The following is a 26,175-nucleotide window of genomic DNA, read 5'->3' on the forward strand; positions in this document are numbered from 1 at the left end:
GAAACACGAACATGATATGGCAGTAGATGAAAACACCTGCTGCAATAGAGGGAAACATCACCTGTCCTCATCGAATGAACCAATGAAACATGCAAATGACAGTGCAGGGGAAAAAAACATCAAGTCAAACTTCAAGAATTATTCAATGCCACCAAGAAATACTTCAAGGCAGGACAATAAGACCACTGATGAGGACAATACCCCTCATAATTTGAAAAATGAACCAGTGCAGCATAAAAAGAGTTGTGAAGGAGAGAGGAATACTTCGTGTGATCCTAAAAATCGAGTACCATTATCAAATTCATTGGTGAAGCAAGACAAGAAATCGTCCTCTTTAGAGACACAGAAACAGATGTCACCAGGTGACTTTGTAAAGCCTGAAACTAAGTCGGCCAAAAAAACCACTAAACATACCTCTGAGAAGCCCCAGTCACCTTCTTCAAACAAAGTGCTGAAGCCTCAAGGAAGAAGCTCTTCAGGAGAGAGGAAGCAAAAGACACCAGCAGCGGAGGACACCAGGTCACCTGAAACAAAGGCTGTAAAAGAGAACCATAAACACCAGCGTTCTGGGAACCACCAGTTACCGCCTTCGAGTAAATCAGCAAAGCCTGAGAAAAATATGCCAGCAGAAGAAAAAGAACAAACTGCATCTGAAAGTTTTACAAAGCCTGATGCAAGTGCTGTAAAAGATAAAAGCAAAGATCCAGGTTCTGGGATGTGCCAGTCCCCATCTTCAAATCTGCTGGTGAAGCCTCGAGAAAAGAACGCCACAGCCAAAAAGAAACAATCGCCACCACCACCTGACGAAAAAACAACATATAAGATTGGTAGTCCAGAAAAGAAGAGTGGACCTGAGAGAAGAGAGAAATACCAGCTGCGCTCTTCAGCTCAAACAGAGAAGCACGGCAATGATGGCTCAAGAAAGGAAGGCCCTGTGGGTGACTTCAAGAGCTATCAAGCTCCATTGCCAAGTGATGGCATAAACTGTAAAAGCAATACTATCCCAAAAGAGACCAGTTTGTCTAATGCAGATAAGTCCCCCGAATCATCCTCATTTCATGTTGCATCAAAAGATGAGGAAAATCCTGCTGGAGACAGAAAAAACCAGCCTGGATTTAAGAAGTACCAAGTGCTCTCATCAAAGAACTTGGTGGGCATAAACTGTAAAAGCAATACTGTCCCAAAAGAGACCAGTCTGTCCAATACAGAGAAGTCTCCTGAATCATCCTCATTTCATGTTGCATCAAAAGATGAGGAAAATCCTTCTGGAAATAGAAAAAACCAGCCTGGACTTAAGAAGTACCAAGCGCTCTCATCAAAGAACTTGGTGAGGCATGAGAAAGATGTTGCTGAAAGGGAGGGGAGCCGGCAGGCAGCTGGCAAAACAAGTGAGAGAAAAGCAGAACTGGAGGACTGCTCTAAAGCAGCATCGTTCTCAAAATACACAGTGGAAAGCTACAGTGAAAGACCCTTAGATTCATCTTTCAAACCATTGATCATTAGAGTAACCGACACATTTAAACATCACAGCTAAAAAATATGGCTACGGCTTAGGCAAGAACTTACAACTGATCATGCCACTGATTCCCTCGATCTTTCTTTTTTCCTTTACTCTCCAGGGCATTATACTGTCATTTTTTAATCACAAGGACATTGATGTGCATCTATCTGAGCTGGGGTTTTTTTCTTTCTTAAACATTAGCCTGAAGACATGAATTAAATTAATCACTGCAAGTGCATTAGCTAATCATTGAATTAATCATCAGTTTATAAATTAAATATGAGAAGGGCTTTGAGATCGCGTGAATTCAGCCCTGTTCCAGACTCTCCTTGCTAACTAATGGGTTTCGTTTGTAACAAAGATGACTGTTCAGGGTGAACTCTATTTGTATTTACTTATTCTAATGAAACTCCGCTAGTACTTCTTCCAGGAATGGTGGTAGGCAGTGTCAGCTCTAATTATGTCAAAAAGCGCTTGTTCTAAGCTCTGCCTTTTCACAGTTTAATGGGAACTGTTGACCTATTGCTGCATTGAGTGACGCCGTTAGCAGAAGTAGTGAGGGAAGGAGGGGAATACTTCATTTATCTGCAGAAAAATCCTCAGAGGACGTTGATGCTACAAGAGGATTTACCACAAATGCAAATGTTCAGCCTCATTAATATGAATATTGGAAAAATACTGATTTAACCTCCTCTGAAGCTATTTGCACTTTGGCCATACACTGTATGCGTTATTGTTGTAAAGATACACCATTTCAAGGGGTTCTTAATTACTGCAGATGAACACGCAACAAGTGTAAGAGCTCAGAAAAACTCAACACTGAAAAGCCCTGAGGACCTCTCCTGAGGACAACATAAGCCAGAGAGGCTCAACACCTTGCCGGGGCAATTCAGCTCTTCCTGGGACGTCTGTCCCACTCCAAATCCCGGGGCGCACAGACATGAGGCAGGCGCCACAGCTGACATTTAAAGTCTTAGGAAGTGTTTATTTTACAACGCGATGTGAAATGGAGCAGTAAGCAGCAGCCAGTGTCACTGAATCCTACTAACGGGATGTGATTGATTGTGTTTACAGTAATGGCATCTTCTGCGCAAAGTTTGCACGCGACGAACATTGTTTGGGAGAAGCGAGGGCAGGGTTGCTGCCTTGGATGTCGTAGCAAAGCTGTGACAGACAGAGAAATCTTACAGCACGACTCTCCCATACGCCAGTTTAGCTTAGCGTTGTAACCACGCATTCAGGTTAAAACTTACTATGGAGGAACTCTAAAGGCAAATCCTAAGGACCCGCCTTCAGAAAGTTGCAAAGCTATCCAGAGAGAGGGTTTACGCAAGCAAGGTCCTGCTCCCCCGTGGCAGTGACTTTCCTTCCATTTTTAAGACGCTCTCCACGACCGCACTCTGTGCAGCCGAGAGCTGGCCGTTCCTCCAGCCCGGGTTGGCAGAGCGCCCCGACCCGCTGCCAGCAAGGGAACGAGGACAAGAGCGGGCTGGCAGCAAGCTGAGATCAAACCCGTTTGCCAGCACAACGCGCATGAGTCACATACGTGACAACTGGGCTGGCCCGGCCGGGGATGCTGCCAGGAGGAAGAGGGGACGTGAACATCGTGTCCCCTGATGGCTGAAGAAGCTTAGACTTTGATTTCTTTTGCTTCGCAACATGCCAAGAATTAGGCTTTCTGGCATCCAGAGGCTCACAAAATGAAAATCACATATGTATATCACACCAGTCCTCAAAACAGAGGCTAAACAGAATTTATTGGTGGTACAAGACTGCCCTTCTGTGCAGAGGTGTGTCTCACCCACCGCTTTTACAAGCTGGCAACCATAAAGGCCATTTTGTACTAAACCTAAGCTGTAATTTACTTTTTATTGTCCATTATTTCATTTCCCATTTGAGAAAAGTCCTTACAACATAAAGCATTTGCACCAGGAGAAGCTATTTTAATTATTCTTTTTCTAATATTTTAAAAGAAATTTACAGGGCTATTTTTGCCCCTTTTTCACACCTGGAAATATCACTACCCTGTCACAAATTAAAGGACTTCTCCTGTTTGCCAGATACTAAGCAGGTACCATCCAAGAGAGATAGTCAGTGCATACCAGGAGGCCCTCAACTCTTCCAGTTTACACTCGCAATGTCTGTTTTTCTCAACAGAGATACAGCACTAGGAGACTAAGCACCCTATGGTCAGGACAAGTCAGGCAGAGTCACCTTGTGGGGGTTAACTTTTAGGTTGCTGCGTGCCTTAATCTCTGCTGGTAAAACATAAATCATCCATCCAAGTCAATTGACCGTTCCTCCCTGAAGTGCACTTAAAACACGGCAGAGATCTGCACTAAATGCATCCTTAAGGGCAAAGCCTCAATTGAGCAAATCATCGAGTTTTGTTTCAGGAGTTGACACAATTAATCCTCCAGGAAAGGGGAGATTGAGGCCATACGAATTCCAGTGGCAATGGCTAGAAGAGCAGCAGAAGACTGGTGTGTCTTACAGTCAACAGCCCAAAACAAGCTGCTCTAGACCATACTGGCAGGAAATTTAGCACTGGTGATAAGCAAAGAAATGCCAGAAATGGGTATTTCAGAAAGAACAGGAGTTCGAGGAGGGGTATGCAGATCTACATCAGCTGTGCCAGAAGGTGTGCAAATGGCCAGGCTCGAACTGTGGTGAGACCCTTGCCCGAGGGAGACACACAACAGAAAATAAAGTCTCATTCCCAGTCTCCATGAGTTCCTCCTGGACTCCTTCACCCCAGCAGGAGAGGTCCTGTGCCTCTGCTCTCCTTTAAGTACATTTCCCATCCTGTCACAGGAGAGGCGATGATGGGAGCCCTCCCCGGCTGCTATTTCACTTTGTCTGACCTAATAACAGATATTTTTGATGCTTCTAACAGTACATCTCTTGGGTTTTGTAGTTTTGCACGTCAGGTGTAATTCTGTACAGTTCTGATCCTCCACCACACTACAGCCCTCTAATTTACTAAAATGCATCTTTCAAAGGAAGCATCTCCCAAGGCATTAGGTCCTTAGCCTGCACTAAATGTAGCACGATTTTTTTTTCCAGTTTTAGTAATGCTTCCTTAAAGCCCTGGCTTAGCTATAGATACAGACAGACAATCAAAACTAGGCCAGGCACAGGGAAAATAAATTAAAAACAAAGCCCAGGTACAAACCGTTTTTCAAGATTCCCCCTCTGTGGTGACATAGTTTGAAATTTCAGATTCCTATGGAATCGGCCTCTCATAGAAAGAGATTTTTTTAAGGTGACTGAGCAAAATGAATGATGACAACGTCATTTCCCCGGGTGTAGCCCATTGCTTTGGATTCTCCAAAGTGTAACTTTCCAGGATTTTTGAAAGCCTGAATAAAGGAGGTGTTTAAGGGGAGTCCCGACTCTGAGCTGGAACTAGGGCACCTGAAGAATCCCAGCTGAAGAAGCAGGTTTAAGGGGGATTTGGTGGTTAGTGGTGGGACAAGCAGAGAAGCCAGGCAGGCTCCCAATGCAGCCATCAATGAAATCTTTCAGAGTTTTTATGTCCTCTCTAATTACGCCATAGTAAAATCTCCCCTAGCCCTGCACATGGCAGGACGCCTCTCAGACGGGATTCACGAAAGGATTGGTTTGGGGTGATTTGGATAGCCAAGCATGGACTCGAACAAACTGCACACCAGTGTGGTAGTACCGTCCCCTTCCCACAGTTGAACACCTGGCCGTCGTCTCCAGCAGCCCCATTCATCCTCACGCATTTCTGACCGAAGGACAGACCTCTGCCTTTGGTCTCCAAACTCAGCGCTAGGTCATCTGCCCTCTGGATGGGTCTCGCTCTCCCTCCATCTCCTACAGCAACGCAGCCCTCGACTGAGGCGCCTGAAGCTGAGTGGGACAAACCCGGGCCTCAGAGTCCCAGCTTTGTAAAGAGACCGCCGCTTTCTCCAAAAGTTTCATGAAGCAAACATGACGCCTGTATTTCTGGGGCTTCAGGCACCGAGAGAGCTCAAAGGGACCCGGGAAAGGGGTGAGAGCTCCCTCTCCCCCCTAGCTCAGAAAGGGCTGCTAAACCGTGCTGGATGAGCGTTGTCTCCTTGAAACTGTAATAAAGAGCTCCTGCTTGCTGATTTCTTTTTTTTTTTTTAATTGAAAGAGGGCATATAAAGCATAACTACCCTCAGCAAAAAGAGCCCAAGCCCTGAGAAGATTTAGCCAGTGGAAGAACTCAGGCCAGTGCTGTACCACAAGACATGACCAGTCCATGTCAAAATTAGGAAATGCGTCACTACTTTTCTCCAGACCTCAAAACCGGGAAGAAACGGTTGTCCCAGTAGTGCCGTCTGATTCCAAATTGTTCAAATGCAACAAAAAAATAATGAATGCACACTTCTGGCTCTGAACTGTGAAATAACTTAGTAATTTATCAGCATCTTCTAGAGTTGTGTCTCAGACAACCTTTAACACATTGCGCGTGACAAAAAAGTTAGAGACCAAGACTTGAAGTTGTACGATTTGTCTCAAGTTTTCCCTGTTGTACTTTTTTGGATGTCAATGGAGCTGGTAATAGAAGAAAGCACTAAAGAGAATAGAAAAGACCTCATATTAAAATGCAACTTTTCCCCCTCATTTCAGCTTTTTTCATTTCCACCTGCAGCCAGCAGAGCCCAGCACACAGGGATTATTCAGCACTTGGGTAAAGCATCCCTCCCGCCCCGAGGCGCCACAGATGAAATGTCTGGGCTGCTGACAGTAGAAACGCTCCACCTAATGGCTGAATTTGTAAAGCAGTTTGGAAGCAAGCAGTGATGAAGGCAGAGTGAAAGGGGGAATAGTGGTGGGAATAGTAGGGAAATTTAGGGAACCATTTCTTCTCTTATTCCTATGCCGGTAAGGACTGGACACCATCCAAAAGGAGCTTGTCTGTGTGACCAGAGTAACCTTACAAGTAAGGATCCTCATGGATTTTGGGGTGCGGGGTTGCTCTGGAACACTAAAGGGAATCTCTGTTACCTGTTATCTGAGAAATAAACACAGGAGTATTATCAGCTGTCAGCAGAAACTATTTTAACTACTCTACTCACTGTGTGATTTCCAAAATGCATCATGTCCGCTAAGCTTTATTTCTCTTTTTCATTTCCATGAGCATCTCTTTTTATAGAAGGAAGAATTTTTCACACTTTGATGAGAACTTTCAACATAGGAAAAACAGTCTTGCTGGGTGTCTGCTTTCCTGCCAAGACTTTTTGTATACTGAATAGCCAAAGAAGCAGCAGGTCAGTATTTTACCTCTTACAACCTGAAGGACCTGAAGCAGTTTTGGGAATTGCTACAGGGCTCCTGTTACTGTACGTTGTTTGTCCTTAACATACCTTCAGTTGCTTGTACTCTACTGAGCTGCAGGTGCAACAGCTTTGTAAGATGGTGTAAGGTTTTCACTTGGCAAGCAAGCGCTACAGCAGGCTTTCAATGATGCATGTCACGCAACAGCAGAAACGTACTGCCAGAGGGAAAATTTCCTGAGAAAATAAAGCCATAGACATCTATAATGCACGGAACTGGTTATCCTCAAAAAGCCACCAAATAGCTGTTAGGGCCTATATTTTAAAAAATACTAGTGACTCCGAATATCCAACATGGGACACTTTATTAAAGAATCTGATTTTTTGGGGGAAGTGCTCAGCACTTGCTCTCTGAAAATCAAGCTTCTTTCATAAGATGCCTCATGTTAGGCAACCAAAGCCCCTTCTAAAAAAATTGACCCAGATTTCTGAAATACAGGAGAGTGTCACCTACTTGGCCCTGCATCTATAAAAAAAAGGCTGTGAACAAAAGAATTGGCATGCGGGGACCGGCCAGCTCACCGCAGCCCTGTGGGTGAATGCAGCCAGCGCAGATTGCTTTCACCGCAAGAAACTGCAACCACTTTCTGCAGACTGCACACCTTTTTGGCCTGCACCACAGCAGTTGCTAAGCCAGTCACTCTGGCCCTTGCAGGGAGGTGAGAGAGTTTTTACACAGTTGAGATGCAGCCTAAAAAGAAAGCCAGTCCTTCCCTTCGCTGTGCTCTCCAAGGCTTCTGGAAGGAATCGAAGAAAGCAAGCTCTTGGACACTGCAGAGCCAGTCCATCCTTACCAAGAAACGACCGTGTTTAACTGAGTTACACCATCAGAGTGAAGTGCTTATGTCCCTTGGGATTTGTACCAATACAATGGACTACCCAAAGGCAGCTCTGGATTTCTAGCCCCGGTTACTGAGATCTTTCATTCTTCTGAAGAATGGGAACAGTGCGGGCAGCAGTGATCCAAGCATCCCAAAAAGGTCCCACCAAGTGTATCTCAGCTCTAACTATCTCCAGGCTCCGGGAAACTTATTGCAGAACAGAAATCCCCCAAAGACATCTTCTTTATTAACTCATTTAAATTATACCCATCATGTAACAAGAAAGTCTGTACCATTGTCATACCACACAGATTTCTTAATAAAACTGTTTTCCTCCTCAGGTGGGTTACTTATTTGTACCACTGAGTCTTACTTGTGTGTCGAGAAGATGAAAATAATAAAAGCATACAAAATAACAATCTTGTAATGTTCTGTCATTATCAAGGAAGGAGCATGAGAAACAAAGAGAAACAAAGACAAACAGCGCCTGTAAGTATCTCATCAGTATGCAAACTGTTTTCCTTACGCGCAAGAGAGCTGACACATGCTGAGTTTCATGGGACAGCTGGGAATAGGTACAAAACATGGAGCATTAATTATGCAAATGTCGTGGCTTTGAAAAGAGCACGACAAGCTGCATTTTCTGCAGCTCGCTCCTGGCTGCCCTATCCCCACCAGCTCCTCGGACCCAGGCAAAGAGCAGGCTGCTTGCCAGAGAGGTGACTCCAGCCACCGAAATAGGAGCAGTGACGGGCTAAGGAGCAGGTTGGTGGGATCAACCTCCTCCTCCCACGCTGCCCATAGAGTGAGGGTGGCTGGCCAGGGCTGCATGACCTGATGTGACTTCCTATCTTGCTTCGTGATGGGAGTGATTAAACGCACACCTGAAACGAACCTGGCGCCGCAGCAGGGCTGGATCAGATTTGGCTATCCGTGATTCAAGGCTGGCAGGAGAAGCCAATATCCTGGTGACCACATTAGAGCTTTAGAGCTGCAGAAAGGCCTAAGGCAGCTACTCCTTCATACATCATAACCTTGAAGTAAAACAGCATTACTGTTGAGATTGCTGGATGCTGTCCCCCCAGAACACAACACTCAAGTAAAACTGAACCTTTGAATGTGGAAATAGTTACACACAGACCTGCAAGCACTCCAGCTCTGTCTGCTGCTTGGCCAGAGCAGTCGGGCAAACGCGGGGCTAGCCTGCGAGGACCAAACCCTGGGGAGACCCCCGGCCCTTGCCCGAGCTGGGCCTTTCCTCTGCTCCTGCAAGTGCTGGTGAAGGGAAGAGAGGGATCTTGCTGAGGGTTCACTCTGCCCCCTCTGAAGATGTTTTGGGAAGCTGAGTTCAGTTCTGTTCTTCCTCATCACAAACTGTCTGTGCAATCATCAGCACTTAATCCAACCACAGGTCCTATCTGCAAACAGAGGACACACTTTGCAGGCAGCAGGGAGCTCGGGTGCCAACTGTGGCCAGGGTCCAGCAAGCACCCACCTGGACCCACCACACTGCCTGGACACAAGCGGCACGGGGGAACCAGGACAGAGGCTGCCCACTCACACTCACCATTGTCCTGTGCGTCTGACTCCTTTTCCAAAATCACCACCGCTGATCTTCACCTCCCCTTCAGCTCCTTCAGCGTTAATTCTCCAGGGGACGTGTGTAGGTGAGATGGGCACCGAGTGGGAGAAATGTGGTGGAGCGTGAGCAGAGCTGCGGTGGGAGACAACCCGTGCAAGCATGTGGGTTATCAGGCAACTCTTTTTCAGCTCTATATTTAGTCGAGTTGTGACTCCTCTGCCATTACCCAAACCAATGCCAGCAATTGCTTGGGATCTTCCGATGTTCCTCTGGCATTTCTCTTCACTGGCTCTTAAAACCCATGTTTGAAATAGGCACAAAGGGTGCATGTAAAGTGCGTGGGAGCGCGATTCCTGGCAGGAGCGAGTATGAAGCTGAATGTCACTAAGACTTAGAAAAAACAGACTTGTACAAGTACCACATCTAAGCAAGCACCTAAGCACAAGCTGTTCCTAAGAAAATATAATGAAAATACAGGTAAGTCTTGATTTTTCCCTCCCCTAATACACTAAGTCTTTCTGACGTCAAAAGAATCAGCTTCCTTCTATGCCTTGCTTCTTCGTCTGCATGGGAATGAATGGGAATGAACGATTTTTCCCCTCACCCTGGTGCCTCTTTGTATATGTGATATATAAGTTATTTGGGCCATGGCAGTATGCAACAAGTGTATGTATGCAGATCTACCACCTACCTGACTGCCACCAAGAGCTCACCTGAAGTTTTCAGGCAATGTGAAAACTCAGACTGACGACTACATTTATCATTTTCTATTAACTTCAGTCCCCTCTTTTTCAGAATTTACCTGGAAGCCACAGAAATGTGGCACAGGCGCAACCTCTGGGTGCTCCCTTTCAAACAAGCTAACACTGAGGCTTAGTTTTGTATCAAAAAATTGGTTCACAGACTTTTTAAAATAATACATTTTTAAAGTAAGTGGCCGCTGCTCTCCAATGTACACCACTAGCACCTAACTCTAAGCAAACAGAAATGCAAGATCAGGTCTTTCTTTATGCTTTCTCCTTTAGAAACCCAGGTCTAAATGAAAAATCAGCTGTTTGCCAATCTCAGGGGCTAAACTACAATGAGATAAGCTTCCACTTCCTAGGGACTGAGGAACAGTTCAGCTTCACTTCTGAAGGCCATGAGATCATGACAGCCTCCATGAAGATTGCTAAAATTCCTTTTTGAGTGCCCCGTGACTCATGAAGGATTGTAAGAGTGTATTAAGTCAACCAGCAGTGACAGGACCCTGAAGTTTTGACAGGTTCACTGGGCAGCCTCTCGCGTGGTGGCTGCCTTCCTTGAAACCCCACGGCAGCAGAGCAGCTCCCTCCGCAGCAGAAGCTCCAAGTGGGAGAATACCACTACCAAACTTCTGATAAGAACCGGAGGAGGCCATAGCAGACAGGTTTGGATCTCACCCAGAGTTGCCAGAACCAGCAGGGCCAAATGCGTGGTGGATTATGGGCAGGAGGCATAGGAGTAACAAGGCACTGCTGTTTCTCATTAGCGTGCCGCATGATGGTATTTAGGACATGGTTTACAGGGCTGGCAAAGGCAGGGCTGCAGATTTTCTCATTCCTCTGTGATGCTTACAAACCCTTCTGTTGCTGGGGGAGCTGGACTATGCATGTTTTCCTTTCAGCAGCTTTGAGATAGCTTTTATTCAAAATGGGGTGAAACTGAGGGTACCTCAGTTTCCTCTTGTTTGTTTTTTTAAGGGCTGAATGGAAACAATACTATAAAAATGAAACATTTTCTTTTGGTTTTGACTTTTTACTGTTAATTGGATGCAACTGTGATTCATGAGCACTACAAGAGAGCCACTGAAATGAGGTAACTTTTCTCCTTAAAATTTATTTCAAGTGGAAAAATGCATTCCAATAATGTTCCTCCAGCCTGACAAAGAAAGCTCAAACTTCCTGAAACACCGTGTTTTAGTGTCTTTCAAAATTAAAACATGTTCTCATGGGGAAAAAAATGCTTAAGAAACAGTATCTTCCAATCAAAACCATGTTTCATGGGGAAAACGTTGCTGATTTTTAGCAGCAGGGGGAGGGTGTTAAGGCCTGGGCTGGGAAGCCAAAGGGGGCAGGAGCCCTGCAGCTGCTCTCTCCTTGCAGCTGAGACACCAACCAGGCATGAGGAGACCGCTAGTGAGGGTAGAAGCAGCCTGCTGCAGAAGAATATCAAGTCTACCTTTTTTACTTTTTTTTAAACAATCCACTGGGATAGGATTAAGCTCCAGAGGCACATACTCTAAACTTCTCTGGGCTAACACCCAAAGGGCAATTGCCTTTTGCTAACTGGTGCATAAAAGAAGAGGAAATCCCAAGACCACCATAATCAAGGTGTCCCTCAGCTTGTGGGGCTGTTTTGTTCCCCGGTCCTTGTTAGTGGTCTTGCTGGCCTGCAGATGGCGAGTTTGCCATTTAGAGATGGGGAAAAGCCCTGTCCTTAAGGGAATCTGAAAAACAAATACGTGTGAAGATGATAGCTAAGAGTTAACTCTTCACCCTCCCTAATGCCTCTCCCATAATGCTTAATTCTGTGTGCATGACCAGCTGTTTACTAGGCATGAGGATATTGCCCTGAAGGTGGTAATATCAGTACTTTGGCTGAACATTAAACATTACTATTTGCAATGGAAATAGGGAACTTCACCACCCACTTCAGCAGCCGCCACAGTCCACAGCACAAAATCATTAAGATTGCTCTTCCAGGAGACAAAGTAAAGGTATATGATGACCGTGCTATCATTTTCTCGTCCCCCCTATGGTCTTTAGTAATACACTGACATGAATTAAGAGATACCCATATTGACTGATCAACACCAAAGGTTCCACAGCAAGATCCAAGATTAGGACTCAAGCAATGATTTGCAGCATTACTGATCTCTGCACCACCAGGAGCCAAATTCCCGCAGGAGGTCAAAAATTTTGAGTCTGGGCCCCACTGAATCATCACATACTTTTAGGAAAATTGGTTTTCTATATCTGTTTTTCAAAATCCATGTCTGTGTTTTAAACTCACCTGGACTCCTTCCCCAATTCACAGAAGTAAAAATATGAATATTTCAAAAAAGTAAAAAAATTAATGTTTCACAAAAATAAAAATACGAGATTGAAAAGAGTACTTTTAATAGACACAAGAATACATGTTTTTCCCTGACTGCCCACATGGAAACTCCGCTAAGCTCATCCTGTGACAAACGCATTTCCTATTTCTGGCTTCCCTCTCTTCCTTTCCACTTTCCTACCTTTCCCCTTACATTTCTGTCCTGTCCAAGGGCTACAAAATGAGGCTGGAATGTGAATCATGTGTTTCCAAGAAACACAGAGAACTTGCTCTGTGAGTCAAATTTCCCATTTATTTTTCAATAAAGATTTCTGAGCCCTCCTGAAAGCCGGATGAGTAGGAACGTCTTTCCAACATGCAGCTGCTCATTAATTCCTGGGAAAATCCCTAAAACAAATAGAGTTTTCAGTAACGAAGTAATCTTGCCATTCTGAAGCTTCACTGTTATTTTGTTAAAGAAAGCACTCACAGCCATTCAAAAAAACATTTTCAATGCGCTATTTTGATCAGCTACACAAATGCACACACATACTGCATTCTGGCTGCAAATCTCAAATTTGGTGACAATTTGGTGCCCAAACAACTAAAACATTTGGGGGGGATTTTTCCACCTCTCCTGTTCTCCAGTGCGGTACCCACTCCTCCCTGGATAGCCTGGGACCTTCCCTCTGCCACCACCCCAGCTGCAGGAGGAGCCCTGAGGGGGGGACGACAGGGTCCTCTGCTCCTTGGAGCCCTGGGCAGCACAAGGGAGAAGCAGCTGCCGCTGCTGCCAGTATTGCTACGAAGCAATTGCTAGCAGCACCCCCTCCATCATTTCCAGCGTTGCAGGAGGATGCTATCTCAGCTATCGGACCATAAATGCACTGCAAACAAGCCAGGCCTGTTATATTTGCACCAGGGCTGAGCTCTGCCATCTTGTTCGTCTCTGCAAGCCGCAAGACCAGATGAGCTGTGTGCTGTAACGCAGCACTGATTCAAACCCTCATGTAAACACCAGCCTCCCCTTGCTCTGCCACCGCCACTACTGTCCCCCACTCACCCATGGGGAACAGGTGGGTTTTGCAAGAGCCTGGACACATATGTGAGTGTATTTGCCCATGGCTTTTCCTCTGCACGCCCAACACCCAGCGCCGCACGGCTGCGGCCGTAACTGGAGCTGTTTCGGTGCTGCTGCAGGGATGCTCGCTGAGCCGGCAAGCAGCTGTGGAGCACAGAAGAGGGCGGAGGTTTCCTACAGTACCAGGAAAGGAGAAATGCACAGCAAAGGCTGAGGGGTAATAAAGAGGAAAACTTCTTGATTTATGCTCAGAAGAGCATGTTGCTGGCAAAGAGCAGCACTTAGTACCTCATCCCTCCAGCAACCCACAGACTCTACTTCATTTCTAGGTCTTAATAGCTTGTCTTTGACCCCACAAGAGTTTGTGGGCCATGTGGGCAGAGCTAAGGGGAGCAGAGGCAATACCTCACTAGCATATTTCACTAGCCTGGGGGCATTCACTTTGCATGCACAGAGTTTTTTGGCTGAAAAAAGCAGCATTTTTGGCTGACTAAACCTCCTTGCATTGCTGCAAGACTGTCTATGCCATTACCTCTGCCTTTCCCAATGCACACGGGGCTTCCAGGCTCAGCTGAGAGTGAAGTTGTTACAGGATCTTAGGAGTACCAGAGCACTGGGGTCTTAAAGCCCCATTACCACTTGGCACAGACCATCCTTTTATATCTTACAGGATGGAAATCATTCGACTGCTGCCCCAGATTACTGCTGACAAAAATAATCTCCGGGTTTGCGGTCACTTAGATGACGTGGTGGTACAGGCCTGAGAGGAAGACTGCACCGCTGGCAATCCCTCTCCAGCGAGAGCACCGGCTCCCTCCACCCCACACAAGTCATTTTGGACACTTCTGCAAAGTCCTGCCACTTCAGGGCAAGGGGTTTTCATGTTGTGTCTGCAGCGGGCTCAGTAGCTGCGCTGAGCACAAACCAACAACGAAGTGGCTCTGCATAGCCAAAGCCCCTGCGCTTTGTAGGATCTGTCTCTTTCTTTCCATTTTCCAGACTTCAGAAGGTCTGGAGGGTGTTTTGCTGAGATCAACGATCAAATCCTTCACGATTTGCTTCAAGGCCCTTTTGACATTCCCTGATAGCGTCTGCACAGTGATTTCTTTGGCTGTTTTTCTGCTGCAGGCATAGATCAAAGTGCTCTCTCTGACCCCCCACCGCTTGCCATTCAACTTGCATTCCCCAGCCACCACTGCTAGTTGGAAGCTTTTTTAACGAGGCTGCTTTATCACATATGAATATTATCATTCGGCACTGCGGGTAGATCTGTGAGTGAACAGCTTGCTAATAGTAAATGGCGATAAGAAAGCCGCCCTTGGCAAAGGCAGAAGGAATATTGCCCTGCAACAGCTCCCTAATTCTGGGCCAGCTCAGGACGCCCCTCTGACAGCCGAATGTGGTTTTATACAGCGAATGTGTTTGCATGTCCCCTGCTAGGGATTACAAGAGTCTTGCTCTCTGCTGTTCTCAAGATTAAGTAATGAGGGAGACAAATTTCTCCGTAGGGGTTGCCTTGCTTCCCAAAACGTTAGAAGCACCACAGAAGAGCAATAAAAGAAGGCAATAGGAAAAAAAATAGGTAACCATCCATAACACAAAAACACCCAGAGTTTTGTAGAAAAGCCATTTTCTACAAAAAATTCACTCCCTTAAATTGTGATAACCAAAGGCTATAAAACTACAGAGGTAAAAGGTAACTGATCAGAATTCAGGTAATTAAACCGCTTTCACTCCATACTTTAAAGCAGAAACTCACCACCCAGGACTGCCTTTGAATATTCTAGTAGAGAATACTCACGGGGAAGCGGTGCTCTGACTGGTATCTTTGTGATACACCTTCTTACCCTCCTCTATCAGATTTAAATGTTAATAGTTGTAATTTCTCACCCATTCTGGGCAGTCAGATCTCGTACTCAGTTGAACTGGCCCAGCCTAATGCCCCCTGAGCCACCCTTCCCCTTGTACTCCACACACACTTGCTCTTGGGTTGGCTCCACATCACTCATTTCTCTCAGGCTAATTTTGCCTGTGGATACCTCTTAGGCCATAATTTGTCAGTCAGTCCTTTGTTCCACACAGTTTTATTTTAAAAAATGGCAACCCAAAGGGAAAGAGAGGTAAAAGAGAAGCATAATTCAATTTGATGGAAACAAAAAGAATTAATTACTTAACGCCTACTTGGTAAAAACATGCTTTATCTAAATCCTGAGAGCTGCACACATTGTCGCTGGCTGTAGGAACGTGGTTGTCTCTGCTGGCAGTCATTAGTGTTGTTGGTATGTACAACGGGCCCTCTAAAAATAGCCGTGTTTAAATTAGAGCTGCAAAAACTCTGATGCAGTGATTCTCTGTGGTGTCCTGCCTCATCCCTTCTCACACTCATCAAAGACACATTTTGCCTTACCTTCTTCCAAACTATTTTTACCCATCTTTAATAGTACAGACCATCAACTCAATTACTGTACTGAGGTACGTACATTCAGGGAGGAGATCCCAGAGGCCTTTGGTCAGCATAGGTTTTTAGTTTAATTAAAGGTAAGTGCTAAAACAGAAGCAGCAAGATATGCATCTCGCATGTCCTTATTATCAACATTTCAGCATTCGCAACTTGGCTCTTTGCAATCATCTGCTACAAATTTCTTAAATATTATTTGATGTTACTCCACTGGTTTTCAAAAGCATTTAGCGAGAAATGTTAAATGCAGTCCAGACCCAAACATCTGAAGATAGCTCTGCGGGTCAGGGAAGTGCAAGTCGCAAAAGCCAGTTACGCACAGGAGGATGTATTTACAAAGGATAATGAAGGGTGCTCAAGCAGAAAAATAGACCATTGCAAAGCTACAACCAGCCATTGATTCTTATGTAGGTGTTACCTAATCATTATTTCTTCCCAGAAAATAGTCCATAAGAGCTATCTCTTGTTTCATTACAAGTGTCCCCTTTGTGAGGGGACCTCACAGTTGCTGCCAAGGGTTTTTAAGTAGTTTATTATCACCACATAAGCTTGACTGCAAGGACCAGTGTTAGCTTTCTCCCTCGGGAATATGATTGGTATTGCCAGGGACACACTACCATTGCTGTGGGAAATAAAACACCTTGCTAATCTGGCATTTGTTTCATACGAAAAACTACACTGTGATTAACCACCCCTTATAGTAACCACACATCAGTACTCTGAAATCCAGCCACTGCAATCAAGAGCCACCAGTGTTCTTCTACACAGAGTAGAATAGAATCAGAGAATTGTAGAATCATTTAGATTGGAAAAGACCCTTAAGATCATCGAGTCCAACTGTAAACCTAACACTGCCAAGTCCACCACTAAACCAAGTCCCCAAGCGCCACATCACATGTCTTTTAAATACCTCCAGGGATGGTGACTCAACCACTTCCCTGGGCAGCCTGTTCCAAGGCCTGACAACCCTTTCAGTGAAGAAATTTTTCCTAATATCCAATCTAAACCTCCCCTGGCGCAACTTGAGGCCATTTCCTCTTGTCCTATTGCTTGTTACTTGGGAGAAGAGACCAACACCCACCTGGCTACAACCCCCTTCCAGGTAGTTGTAGAGCGCGATGAGGTCTTCCCTCAGCCTCCTCTCCTCCAGGCTAAACAGTCCCAGTTCCCTCAGCCGCTCCTCAGTCACGCTTGTCAAATATTGATAGTGCACTTTCAAAGGCTGAGTCCTCCCTAGTAGAGGACTTCCAAGAGCCCCTTTGTGGAAACACTTTTTTTTTTTCTTTTCTGAAGCACTGTGAGGGTCTGAGGAAGTTCTCAGGCAGTTGTCCATCTTCCTGGTATCTAACCGTTTGATTCTCAGCTTGCATATAGGTGCTAAACTGGCAACTTTGCTGTGAGCTGTATTTGATCCCGTGATGTGCAGGGGAAATACTCCACAGTGTTCTGCACAATATCCAATGCACCAGCATTTTCTCTACTGGATGGAAGGCGAACTTGCTTTCTCTCTACTTGCAGCTGCTTCGTGTTTGCTTTACCTGGCTACTCAAATATGAAGTTAAATTGTGGCTGTACCTTCACATTTAAGACTTGGCGTGCTTTAACATATAGCCCCCAGCCTCTATTTTTTGGTAACACAAGCAAAGAAATGCCATGTGAGAGAAACAACAGCCATGTGTGATATATTTCACGAGAGCCAGATGGTTCCTTCAGGCAGGGACTGGACATTTCTGACTAGGAGTGCTAGAGCTTCCCAGCGGCATTCCTCCCATCTCAGCAACTCCACGTTGAGCCTTGCGGGGCTTCAAGCCTTGTGTGGGCTTCGGAGCTGGGCACTGGAGCTGGAGAGAGAATTCACCTTTTTTTTGCTTAGGTGAAGTCCTGAGTGAGAGTTTTTCACACTGGAGGAGAATCATCTCCTCTCCTTGAGCGATTCACATGCTCTCTGGTCCTGCACTGCCACGGCTCTTTGAACCCCAGAGACTGGGACAGGCTGAAACAAAGAACTGAAAGTGATTAAGAGAGGCATGATGAACACCCAGCCCCCTCCCCCCGATGACTTCTATGAGATTCAACCTGAGCTTTCTTTGCTGAAAAACTAACCTGTTGCACACATATAAAGAACCATTAAATACTCAAAGTCTGTAATTCTCAGCAAATTTTATATAGTGCATTTATGCTGCCATGGAAATGCAAAAAGCTATGTCTGAGACATATTTCCAGAACAGCGTAGTTAAGAGAATTGCAGCTGGAATTCCTTATAGACTCATTCTTTGGAATGCTAAATGGTTTAATCACATGTAAATATCATGGGCTAAATTGTAACAGAGTAGGGGAGAGCATCAGGGCCCCACAAAGCACATCCGCAGCAAGCAAAGCTGTAACGATCTAATGTCAATTCTAAGTATTAATTATGTATTTTGGTGGGTTGATTTGCATTGACATACAGATTAGGACTATGGTCATTTTTCTATCAACACTTTTCCATCAACACCTAATAAGAAGACGCTTGCACTTTTGCAATCGTGAAAAAATGACTTTGCATAGATCAGGAAAGATAATTATCATAAAGTTTACTTGGTTGTATTCAGAAGTTTATCAGTTGCTCATGGAGGACTGGTGGTGATGAGATGTCATGTAAAAGGAAATTATTATAAAAACATACTATCAGAGTTTGTGAGAAGAAAATTCTTGAAAAATGTGTTGCTGAGAAATATGAAAATACAGAAATACAAGGTATCTGTTGCAGAAGCAATACAAATGTGCAGCATGGTCATATGCAATGATTGCTATGGCTCATTGGATCATAACAGCAAATTAAGTTGTGTAATATTCGTAAGTTCACACATAGCTAAAATAAAATTTCTCAGTCAAAAAAAAAATCTGGTGTATTGCTGACATGTGAGCTACACTTTCAATGGAAAAAAGAATCAAACAGCTGGCTGAGAACATATTATTTTTGTAACCACTTATGCTGCAAACCATGGAAGTACCAAAATGTTGCTGATAGTTTTCAGTGCTACACATCCCTCCTAAACTTGATTATTTTAAGACAGGAAAGAGCAGTGTCAGAAATACCTGAAATATAAAAAGGAAATTTAAATTAAATAATTTCAATTTTGACAGTGTACCAGCTAGTAATAACATTAGTGTTTGGGGGACATTTCTCTGCAAATTAACACAAAATGAGAACTGAATTTTTACTCCAGAATTAGTCATGTGATATAATCTGTAACTTGACAAAGTAAGCCAGAAGAAGTCGTAATTTGATCCTAGATGTTACAATCAAATTTTCTTACCTTTCAAAGGAATCTAAAAATAACATGATACTTCAGCCAACACCTTGATTACATGTAAATACTGAGGCATATCTGTACAGATGGTTGTTGCTGTAACCCTGCAGTTCAGAGAAGCTTCAGCCATTCTTGCTGTCAAACTGAAGTTTGGGTTTTCACAAACCTTCATATTTTTCTTTCAGCCTATGGGTTTGAAAAATGTCTAAGGAATAAACATGCAGAAAACTACAGTGAAGAACAACCTCCTTGGGAGCACGTTAACTTTGGGGAGTTCAATGCTCCAAAGCTGGGAACTTAAAGAAAGGGAATTTGCTGATCTGACCTAAACTCAGTGCTCTTGTACCTATGCATTATGAAATAGCATTTAATTACAGAAGTTGAAGATTATCTGTGCTCCTGGAAAACTCCTGCCTTATTCCATGTAAGGAATGGATGTCTCTTCCTGAATGGATAGCTATACCTTTTCTTTTTAGAGAAACTCTTAACTGCATAGAGGCAATTAAGTGAAATAGATAATGTTATTCACAGCTAACACTATGTATTTACATGCAATGATTGTATTTAAATACCTGTAATGATAACTGCCTGCTCCTTATGGAATAGGACATGGCTTGAGACAATTGAAATGAGAGTCCTTGCAGGAGTCCTAACGCAGAAGCAACTGAAGGCCAGGAGAAGGTTTGCCTTTACGTTTCCCAACTAGGACCAAATGTAAAACCATAGTAGACAGCCAGAGAACATCCAAATTAAACCCTGTCCCTAATCAGTAGATCTTGGAGCTGCCAGATTTGCTAGGCATGATACCTTCACGAATAAGGACAAGAAAGAAAAAGAGGATGGGAGAAGTAAGAAGGAGTTAATAATCTCCGATCTTGTCAGGAAAGTAAACGTGATCAGCATGAATTTAAAGTGCTTTCAGTATACCCCTCATGATCATTCAAGTAGATAAAGAAAAACAAAACAAAACAAAGCCATTTAGAAAATAATTCATGTTGTCAGTTGAGATAATAAACACGTTTACAAAGTTGCAGCCTGACCTAAGCTAGATTCATCGAGTAATTAGCGACTATAAACCTCTCTCTTGGTTTACTCAGTTCCACACTTTCGGGTTACTGGTCTGTGATAGCTACTGACCTTTTTCTAAGGACATCTTTGTCCCTGTCTTAGGAACCCTTCCTGCTGATAATGTTTGAATATTTTTTCCATATCACTTCTGACATATAATTTTGCCATGTTTTTCACACCGAGGGCACTACTGTATCATTTCTCTTTCCCTGCTGTTTCCAGCATTGTCACTTACAGCCTTGAGCCTTCTTTTCTGACGCAGCTGGAGGATGGCAGCTGAGTGCAAAAACCTTTCTGCAGAGATTTCCATGGGTAATGTTGATTCTCCAGGCAGCTGCAGTGCTATGCAGCAAGCTTTAGAGCTCCTTTTTATAGTTGCTCCTATCAGTATGCTTTGACTCCTGGGGCCACAGTCATACTGAGAGTAATCAAAATACTGGCACTTCCCAGACTACACGTGGGTTTGTAACTTGTCCTACCAGCTAGTAACCTTCATAGACGTGAAGCTGTGAAGCCTTCAGGGAATAGAGGAAATTAATTTTTTTAAATATGTTTCTGTCCTTGCTATGCAGTCTGTTCTAAAGCTCAGTGACTGCTGTTGGAAGCATTCACGTGAACAGGTTTAATCAGGCCCGCAGACTACAATTATGTAAGCATGACGCAATTTTCTGGGACAAAAATATGGAGCAAGTTCAGCATTTCATTACCCATCAGGAGCCTCAATCCATATGTAGGCTGAAGGTTGACTAAACTTGGTAGGTAGCTGGTTGTAACAGGAATTAAAGGCATCTAGATGTGATGGTGGCACTCCTTCACCTCGTTAGCTGGATGCGTTGTCTAGTCCTGGAGCACATTGTGCCCAGGTTAGAATATACACTTGCAGTCATTTTTTTATATATATATATGTGTGTGTGTGTTTACTTCTTACTGGATATTTCTATACTGCCAAATCTGCTTAATCTAAACAGTCCTCCCCAAGTATGGAGTAGCAGATTTTTTTCTGTTCATGGGGAAGTAGCTCAAGCCAAATGGATGCAGAGTAGAGCTCCAAGAAAGCAGGGTACACTTGCGTGCAGTGGTTTACTAAATACAGACACAAAGATGAGTGGCTGTATGACAAACCACACAAGCTAGGGAAGCCACGTATGCTGTGGGAATTTCATTGCTTACTTGGGATATTACAACACCCAGTCACTAGCAAGAATTGTATTTTTATCTCTTTTCCAATGCTGCTGCATGCACATTTGTTAAACAGGAGCTATTAACTGTTTTGTGAGCAGTTAAACTTATTGTCTGGATCTGGAAAAGCAGAGCTGCTAGCTTTGCTGGGAATGGTGTTTCTCACAGGTGTTTCTCAACAAACAGACTCACCCGTGCTATCTTAAAAATAGTAGGCATGCTATATACACATACACCTTCTATATCCACACACACCTTATCCCTTTCTTGGTCGTATTGCACTTTGTTTTCCCCTAACAGTTTCTTTTCACTGACCTCGTTGCAGCCAGTGAAAAGAACCTCAGGCAAGAAAACTGCCACATTTGTGATACACAAAACAATAAAGATACTTCTTCTATTCTCAGATGGATAAAGAATCCTTATGACCCCCACAGGCAGCCAAGGAAATACTTTCGGGCACAAACATTATCAAAGGCTTTCTCCTGATGCTCCTTCCCCAGGAAGGAGGCCCTTCTGGCCTAAAAGTAACAACAGGCTTGGGGGTGGTATGTGAGGAACTGGACCACGTTTCAGCGCTGTTGATACACCAAGCACATGTGGCGTAGTGCACATTTCACAGCTCTGCGAAGCGTAAAGGCACCCCAGACTAATTCCTGATAATGCTGAAAATTTTGCTGGTATTGTTATTTAACAGTAACAGCTCTGCAAATACAAGTAGGGAAGGCTTCCTCAGTAAAATACAGGGTATAAGACAAGCAGAGCTTTGAACGCCTCAGCCTGTGAGGCACTTGTCTGCTGTCTTCATCTGCCTTTGCAGGGAACACATCTAAATGCCTACCCTTAAAGGGAAGTCACTATTTTAAGGACTTACTCTGGCAGCAGTGGGATGGGAATTTCTACCAAACACGTACATCATAATGTAAAAACTTCAGGGATAAGGTTGAGACGCAAAAGGGAAAAAGAAAGTTACATAAGGTACATTTCCTCTGTGCAGGTGGTAGGTAGGAAGGCTGTGAGCTTCACCAGTCTGCATGTCACCGAAGTCTGCCCTCCTACACACTGCCACTGCCACAGACTCCTTCAGAAGTAAAGCATCAAAAGTAAACAGTATCCTTTTCCACTGATCACAACACCAAGCACATCCATTTTTCAGATTCGAGGGTTTATGCATTAGTTTCTTTGAATGCCTTTAAAAGCAGCATGATATAATCTGCCCAGAAGAGAGCAGTATTGATACCCTGTGAAGGACAACCAAGGTATTATCTATTGCCAGACAGTAGGCTGGTTCATATTATCAACCACAATATGGGGATGCAATTATTGTTACAAATTAGCACTGAAATTTACAAATTATTTTTATTAATCGATTAACATTTTAAGTAGCTTCCTTAACAGGAGTTACATTAAGTTTCTTAATAGAAGCCTTTGTGTGAAACAGACATAAATCTGAGTGAACCACAAAGTTATTATGCTTGTATTAGAGCAACAGAAACTGTATATAACATTCAAGGCTTGCTGACAGTAAAAATGCACCGTGGTACACACAAGGCTACCCTTGATGTACTGCAGATGTACCCTTAATTAATCACAGAAACAATCTGTTGTTCGCAGGGAACTTTTGACGGATCCATTTTAAAAGGAACACGCACCAAAGAGCCTGACCTTATCAGGTGAAGTATAACCCTGTCACCAAACAAGCCTGCGGCTTCAGGATTTGGGGGAGAAGGGGGTATTCTGCTTAAGTGAGGCTTCCTTCTTCTCTTCTGTGGGACAGCATCGCCTCCTTCTATTCACAGCTCTGCCAAGGATTTTCTATGCAACTTTGACCAAGTCACTGGGGCAGAGCTGTTTGCTGAGCGTGCCTCTGCCTACGCTCCGCCAAGGCAACGCTGGCGGGATGTCAAAGCACAGGCTTGGCACAGGCACCCGCCGGCTCTCCCCGGGCTGGTTTGTAATCAGGTTCCAGTCCTGCCAGTACCCGAGCGCATTCGTGACGCCGCACAGTAATTTGAGCAGGACCACCCTCCTGCAGGAGAAGCCCTACGCCTCCTGAAGCACAGAATTTCACCCCCCCCCCTCAAAAAATATGTTTTGCTGAACAATCACAAACTTTTACAATCCTGTGATGGCAGTTAAACAAAGTACAAATCTCTGTATTTTTTCCCTTCCATTGGAGCCAAACTACTTCCACATTTCTGTGTGGGTGATTGCCTTTGATCCTACAGAGAGGAGGTAGCTTTCTCGAGGAGCGCGCTGGGAGGGAACAACGGTTGATCTCCCTTGTGAAATCCCATCTGTTGCCTTCAGCAACCCTTACTCGCTGGCTGAACGAGATAATGTTTCTCCAGCAGTAGCTGTAATTTTCCAAGCACTTTGCTGGGTGCAAAGTCAGAACTAGATTCAAAAAGGACAAGCAGGGATATCATTTCGCTCTCTCCCTTCTGTTATGCCATGTGTTACAAATCAGGCTGCTGGCAGTCAGGTAGGGCAGAGTCCGTGTGGGTTTTGGGGTTTGTTTGACACCTCCAAAGATGAAGAGCCATGTGCTAATTTTAGAGGCAGGTTCTGGAAATGGGGAAGCCTTTTTGGGTATTATTTTGGGTATTATTACTCCACGTTTTTGACAACCTGCCATTTATTACTTAAATCATATTTAGATGATTGTTAGTTTATGGTGGAAACTAAGTCAGCAGAAGCTAAAGTTGGTAATATTTAAATGTAACAAAGCATTGACTTTAATGAATTATTTGGGGAAATTAAATGGAAGAGTGCGAGGATTTGGGGGAAAAAAGCCCAAGCCAGCCAAGTGAACTTGAATACTAACACAACCACCTCCTCTCGTCGGTTACGGGGGAAATTCCTTTGGTTTGAAGGGCCATACCCGAAGCCACTCTCGCCCTGAGTTAGTGAGACATGTCCCTCGCACTCAAATATTTCAATTTTTTCCAAGATGCGACAGAAACGTGAAATACAAAAATCTAAAGCAGTATCAGACGAGATCAACAACTGCTTGCCGCCGAGGTGCCCGGGCCCGCCGGGCGCCCCCCGCCCGGGGCCCGCACAGGTTAGGCGGAGCCGCGGCGGGGGGGCGGAAAGACCGCCTCGCCACCGCCCGGCCCCGCGGGCGCGGAGCTGTCCTGCCCGGCGCCCGGCCCCTGGCATGGGAGGCGGGACCCGGCGGCCGCCCCCGCCCCTCGGAGGGCGGCAGGAGAGTTGAACTTGGGAGCCGCTCCGTATGGGGCCGCGGCGCTGCTCGGCCTGAGGAGAGCCCACCCCGCGGCCGAGGCGCCGCGCTCCCCGCCGGGGGGAGGCCGAGCGCGGACGGCCGATGGAGAGACGAGAGGACGGGCGGGACTGGGCGTACAGGTAGGGCTACTGGTGGCGGCTCTTCGCTTCCCCCGCCCCGGCCCCGTGTGGCGGGCGCCGGCTCCGAGGCGGGCGCCTGGCAGCGACTCCCGGAGGGTCCGGCGTGCCCGCCCCCCTGCCGGGACCGACAGCGGCTCCCTACCCGCTCCCACCTGGGCTCTCCCGGGGCGGGGAGGGTCACGTTTAAAAATACCGCTTTTACCACTTTCCTGTGAATCTGCAGCGCTCTGAGGGAGGGAGGGAGCGGGAGCAGGAGCGGTGACTCGCAGCGCCTTGCAGGGAGTTTGGGTGTTTTCGGTAGTCCCTTACAATAGCCTTTGCCCCTGCTGGTATCTTGCCGAGAAGCGCGAAGGGCTGGGCCAGAGAGGAGCCGTGCTGGAGGGTGAATTTGGAGCCGGTTAACCCGGGGAGAGCGAAACGTTCCTTCCCAGAACGCTTGGGGTTATGAGGGGGCGGCGGCAGGTAACGGCCGGGAGCGGCAGGAGGCCGGCGGGAAAATGGCTGAGGGGGCTCCGAGGAGAGAGGCCTCCTCCCGGGGGGAGAGCCCCGGCACAGACCGGGAAACGATGCGGCTGTTAACCTAAGGGCACCGAGGAGTAATGGGTAACCTTCACTGCCTGGAGGCAGGTTAGGGAAGGTAACTTCCTTAAAACCGTGCTTCCTGACTCTTTATTTTCCCTTTCTACCTCAGGAATGGAGTTGAGCATGAAATTAATCTGTGCGTGCTGCCTGGACAGTCGCAGACATAAATATGAGATGTGTTTTCGTGGAGGTGTTAGGATTTTTTGAGCGTTCTCACATTCTGTGTCTTCGGGGGTTTCGGTGTCTTTTACACCTGTGGCTTTTGTGTCAGATTTGAGGAGTACATGAATAAAAAGGTGACTCTTCTGACTGCGGATTAGGTAATACCAATTTGAGGTCTGAATATTAAAATGTTCCTCTTCTGATTCATGCTTTACTACCCGTGACGATCCTGTGAGCTGGAGTTTACCCAAGGCTGTGCCGGTGCCGCTCCATGGGCAAACTCCTTCTCCATGAATGAAATGGGCAGTGTTTTTAGAAGTTAAGCCTTGATGTCTGTCTTGCAAACTTTTCTGCGTGGACAGACCCCTCTGACTGTTTAACTTCTACAAAGCCTATGAGTGTATTTGACTGATAATCAGCAGGTATGAAGCGTCCTGGGAAGTTGCCATAAGTCTAGTTTAGCAAGGTGACTTGATATATCAAGCTAGAACAGAATCAGACTTGCAGTTCTGAAACTCCATCAGTGCCGTGCTGCCTGAGATAATGTGATGTAGCATTGAAAAATTGTTAAAGATAATAAAATAAGCATTTTTGATACTACGTATGAAGATGGTTGACACAAGGATTTGTGTTTTTTTTCCCAAACCGAATGCTTTCATGAAGATAATTTCAGAAATAAGCCCTTCTAAAAGTAA

The 26,175-nt window shown here is 45.2% G+C and overlaps 1 protein-coding gene and 1 long non-coding RNA gene across 4 annotated transcripts in view; one reads left to right on the forward strand and one right to left on the reverse strand.

The window, feature by feature from the left end:
• Positions 1 to 7,807: 7,807 nt before the first annotated feature.
• LOC142075469 (uncharacterized) lies at positions 7,808 to 17,804 on the reverse strand. Its single transcript, XR_012670890.1, has 3 exons — positions 16,912 to 17,804; positions 9,220 to 9,366; positions 7,808 to 9,070 (listed from the first exon to the last, which is right to left on the reverse strand). It is a non-coding gene; the product is annotated as an uncharacterized LOC142075469 (long non-coding RNA).
• Positions 17,805 to 24,482: 6,678 nt separating this feature from the next.
• The window catches only part of GRTP1 (growth hormone regulated TBC protein 1), a 41,946-nt gene continuing 40,253 nt past the window's right edge, over positions 24,483 to 26,175 (forward strand). Inside the window, exon 1 of one of the 3 annotated variants that reach the window (XM_075136949.1) lies at positions 24,483 to 24,736. In XM_075136949.1, coding sequence (XP_074993050.1) covers positions 24,699 to 24,736 — 38 coding nt within the window. In that variant the 5' untranslated portion in view covers positions 24,483 to 24,698. Of the gene's footprint in view, positions 24,737 to 25,041; positions 25,199 to 26,175 lie in introns of those variants that run through there. The other 2 variants (XM_075136959.1, XM_075136967.1) reach the window with 2 other exon arrangements.

Source organism: Calonectris borealis, chromosome 1 (assembly GCF_964195595.1).
Source record: "Calonectris borealis chromosome 1, bCalBor7.hap1.2, whole genome shotgun sequence".
Taxonomy (NCBI): domain Eukaryota; kingdom Metazoa; phylum Chordata; class Aves; order Procellariiformes; family Procellariidae; genus Calonectris; species Calonectris borealis.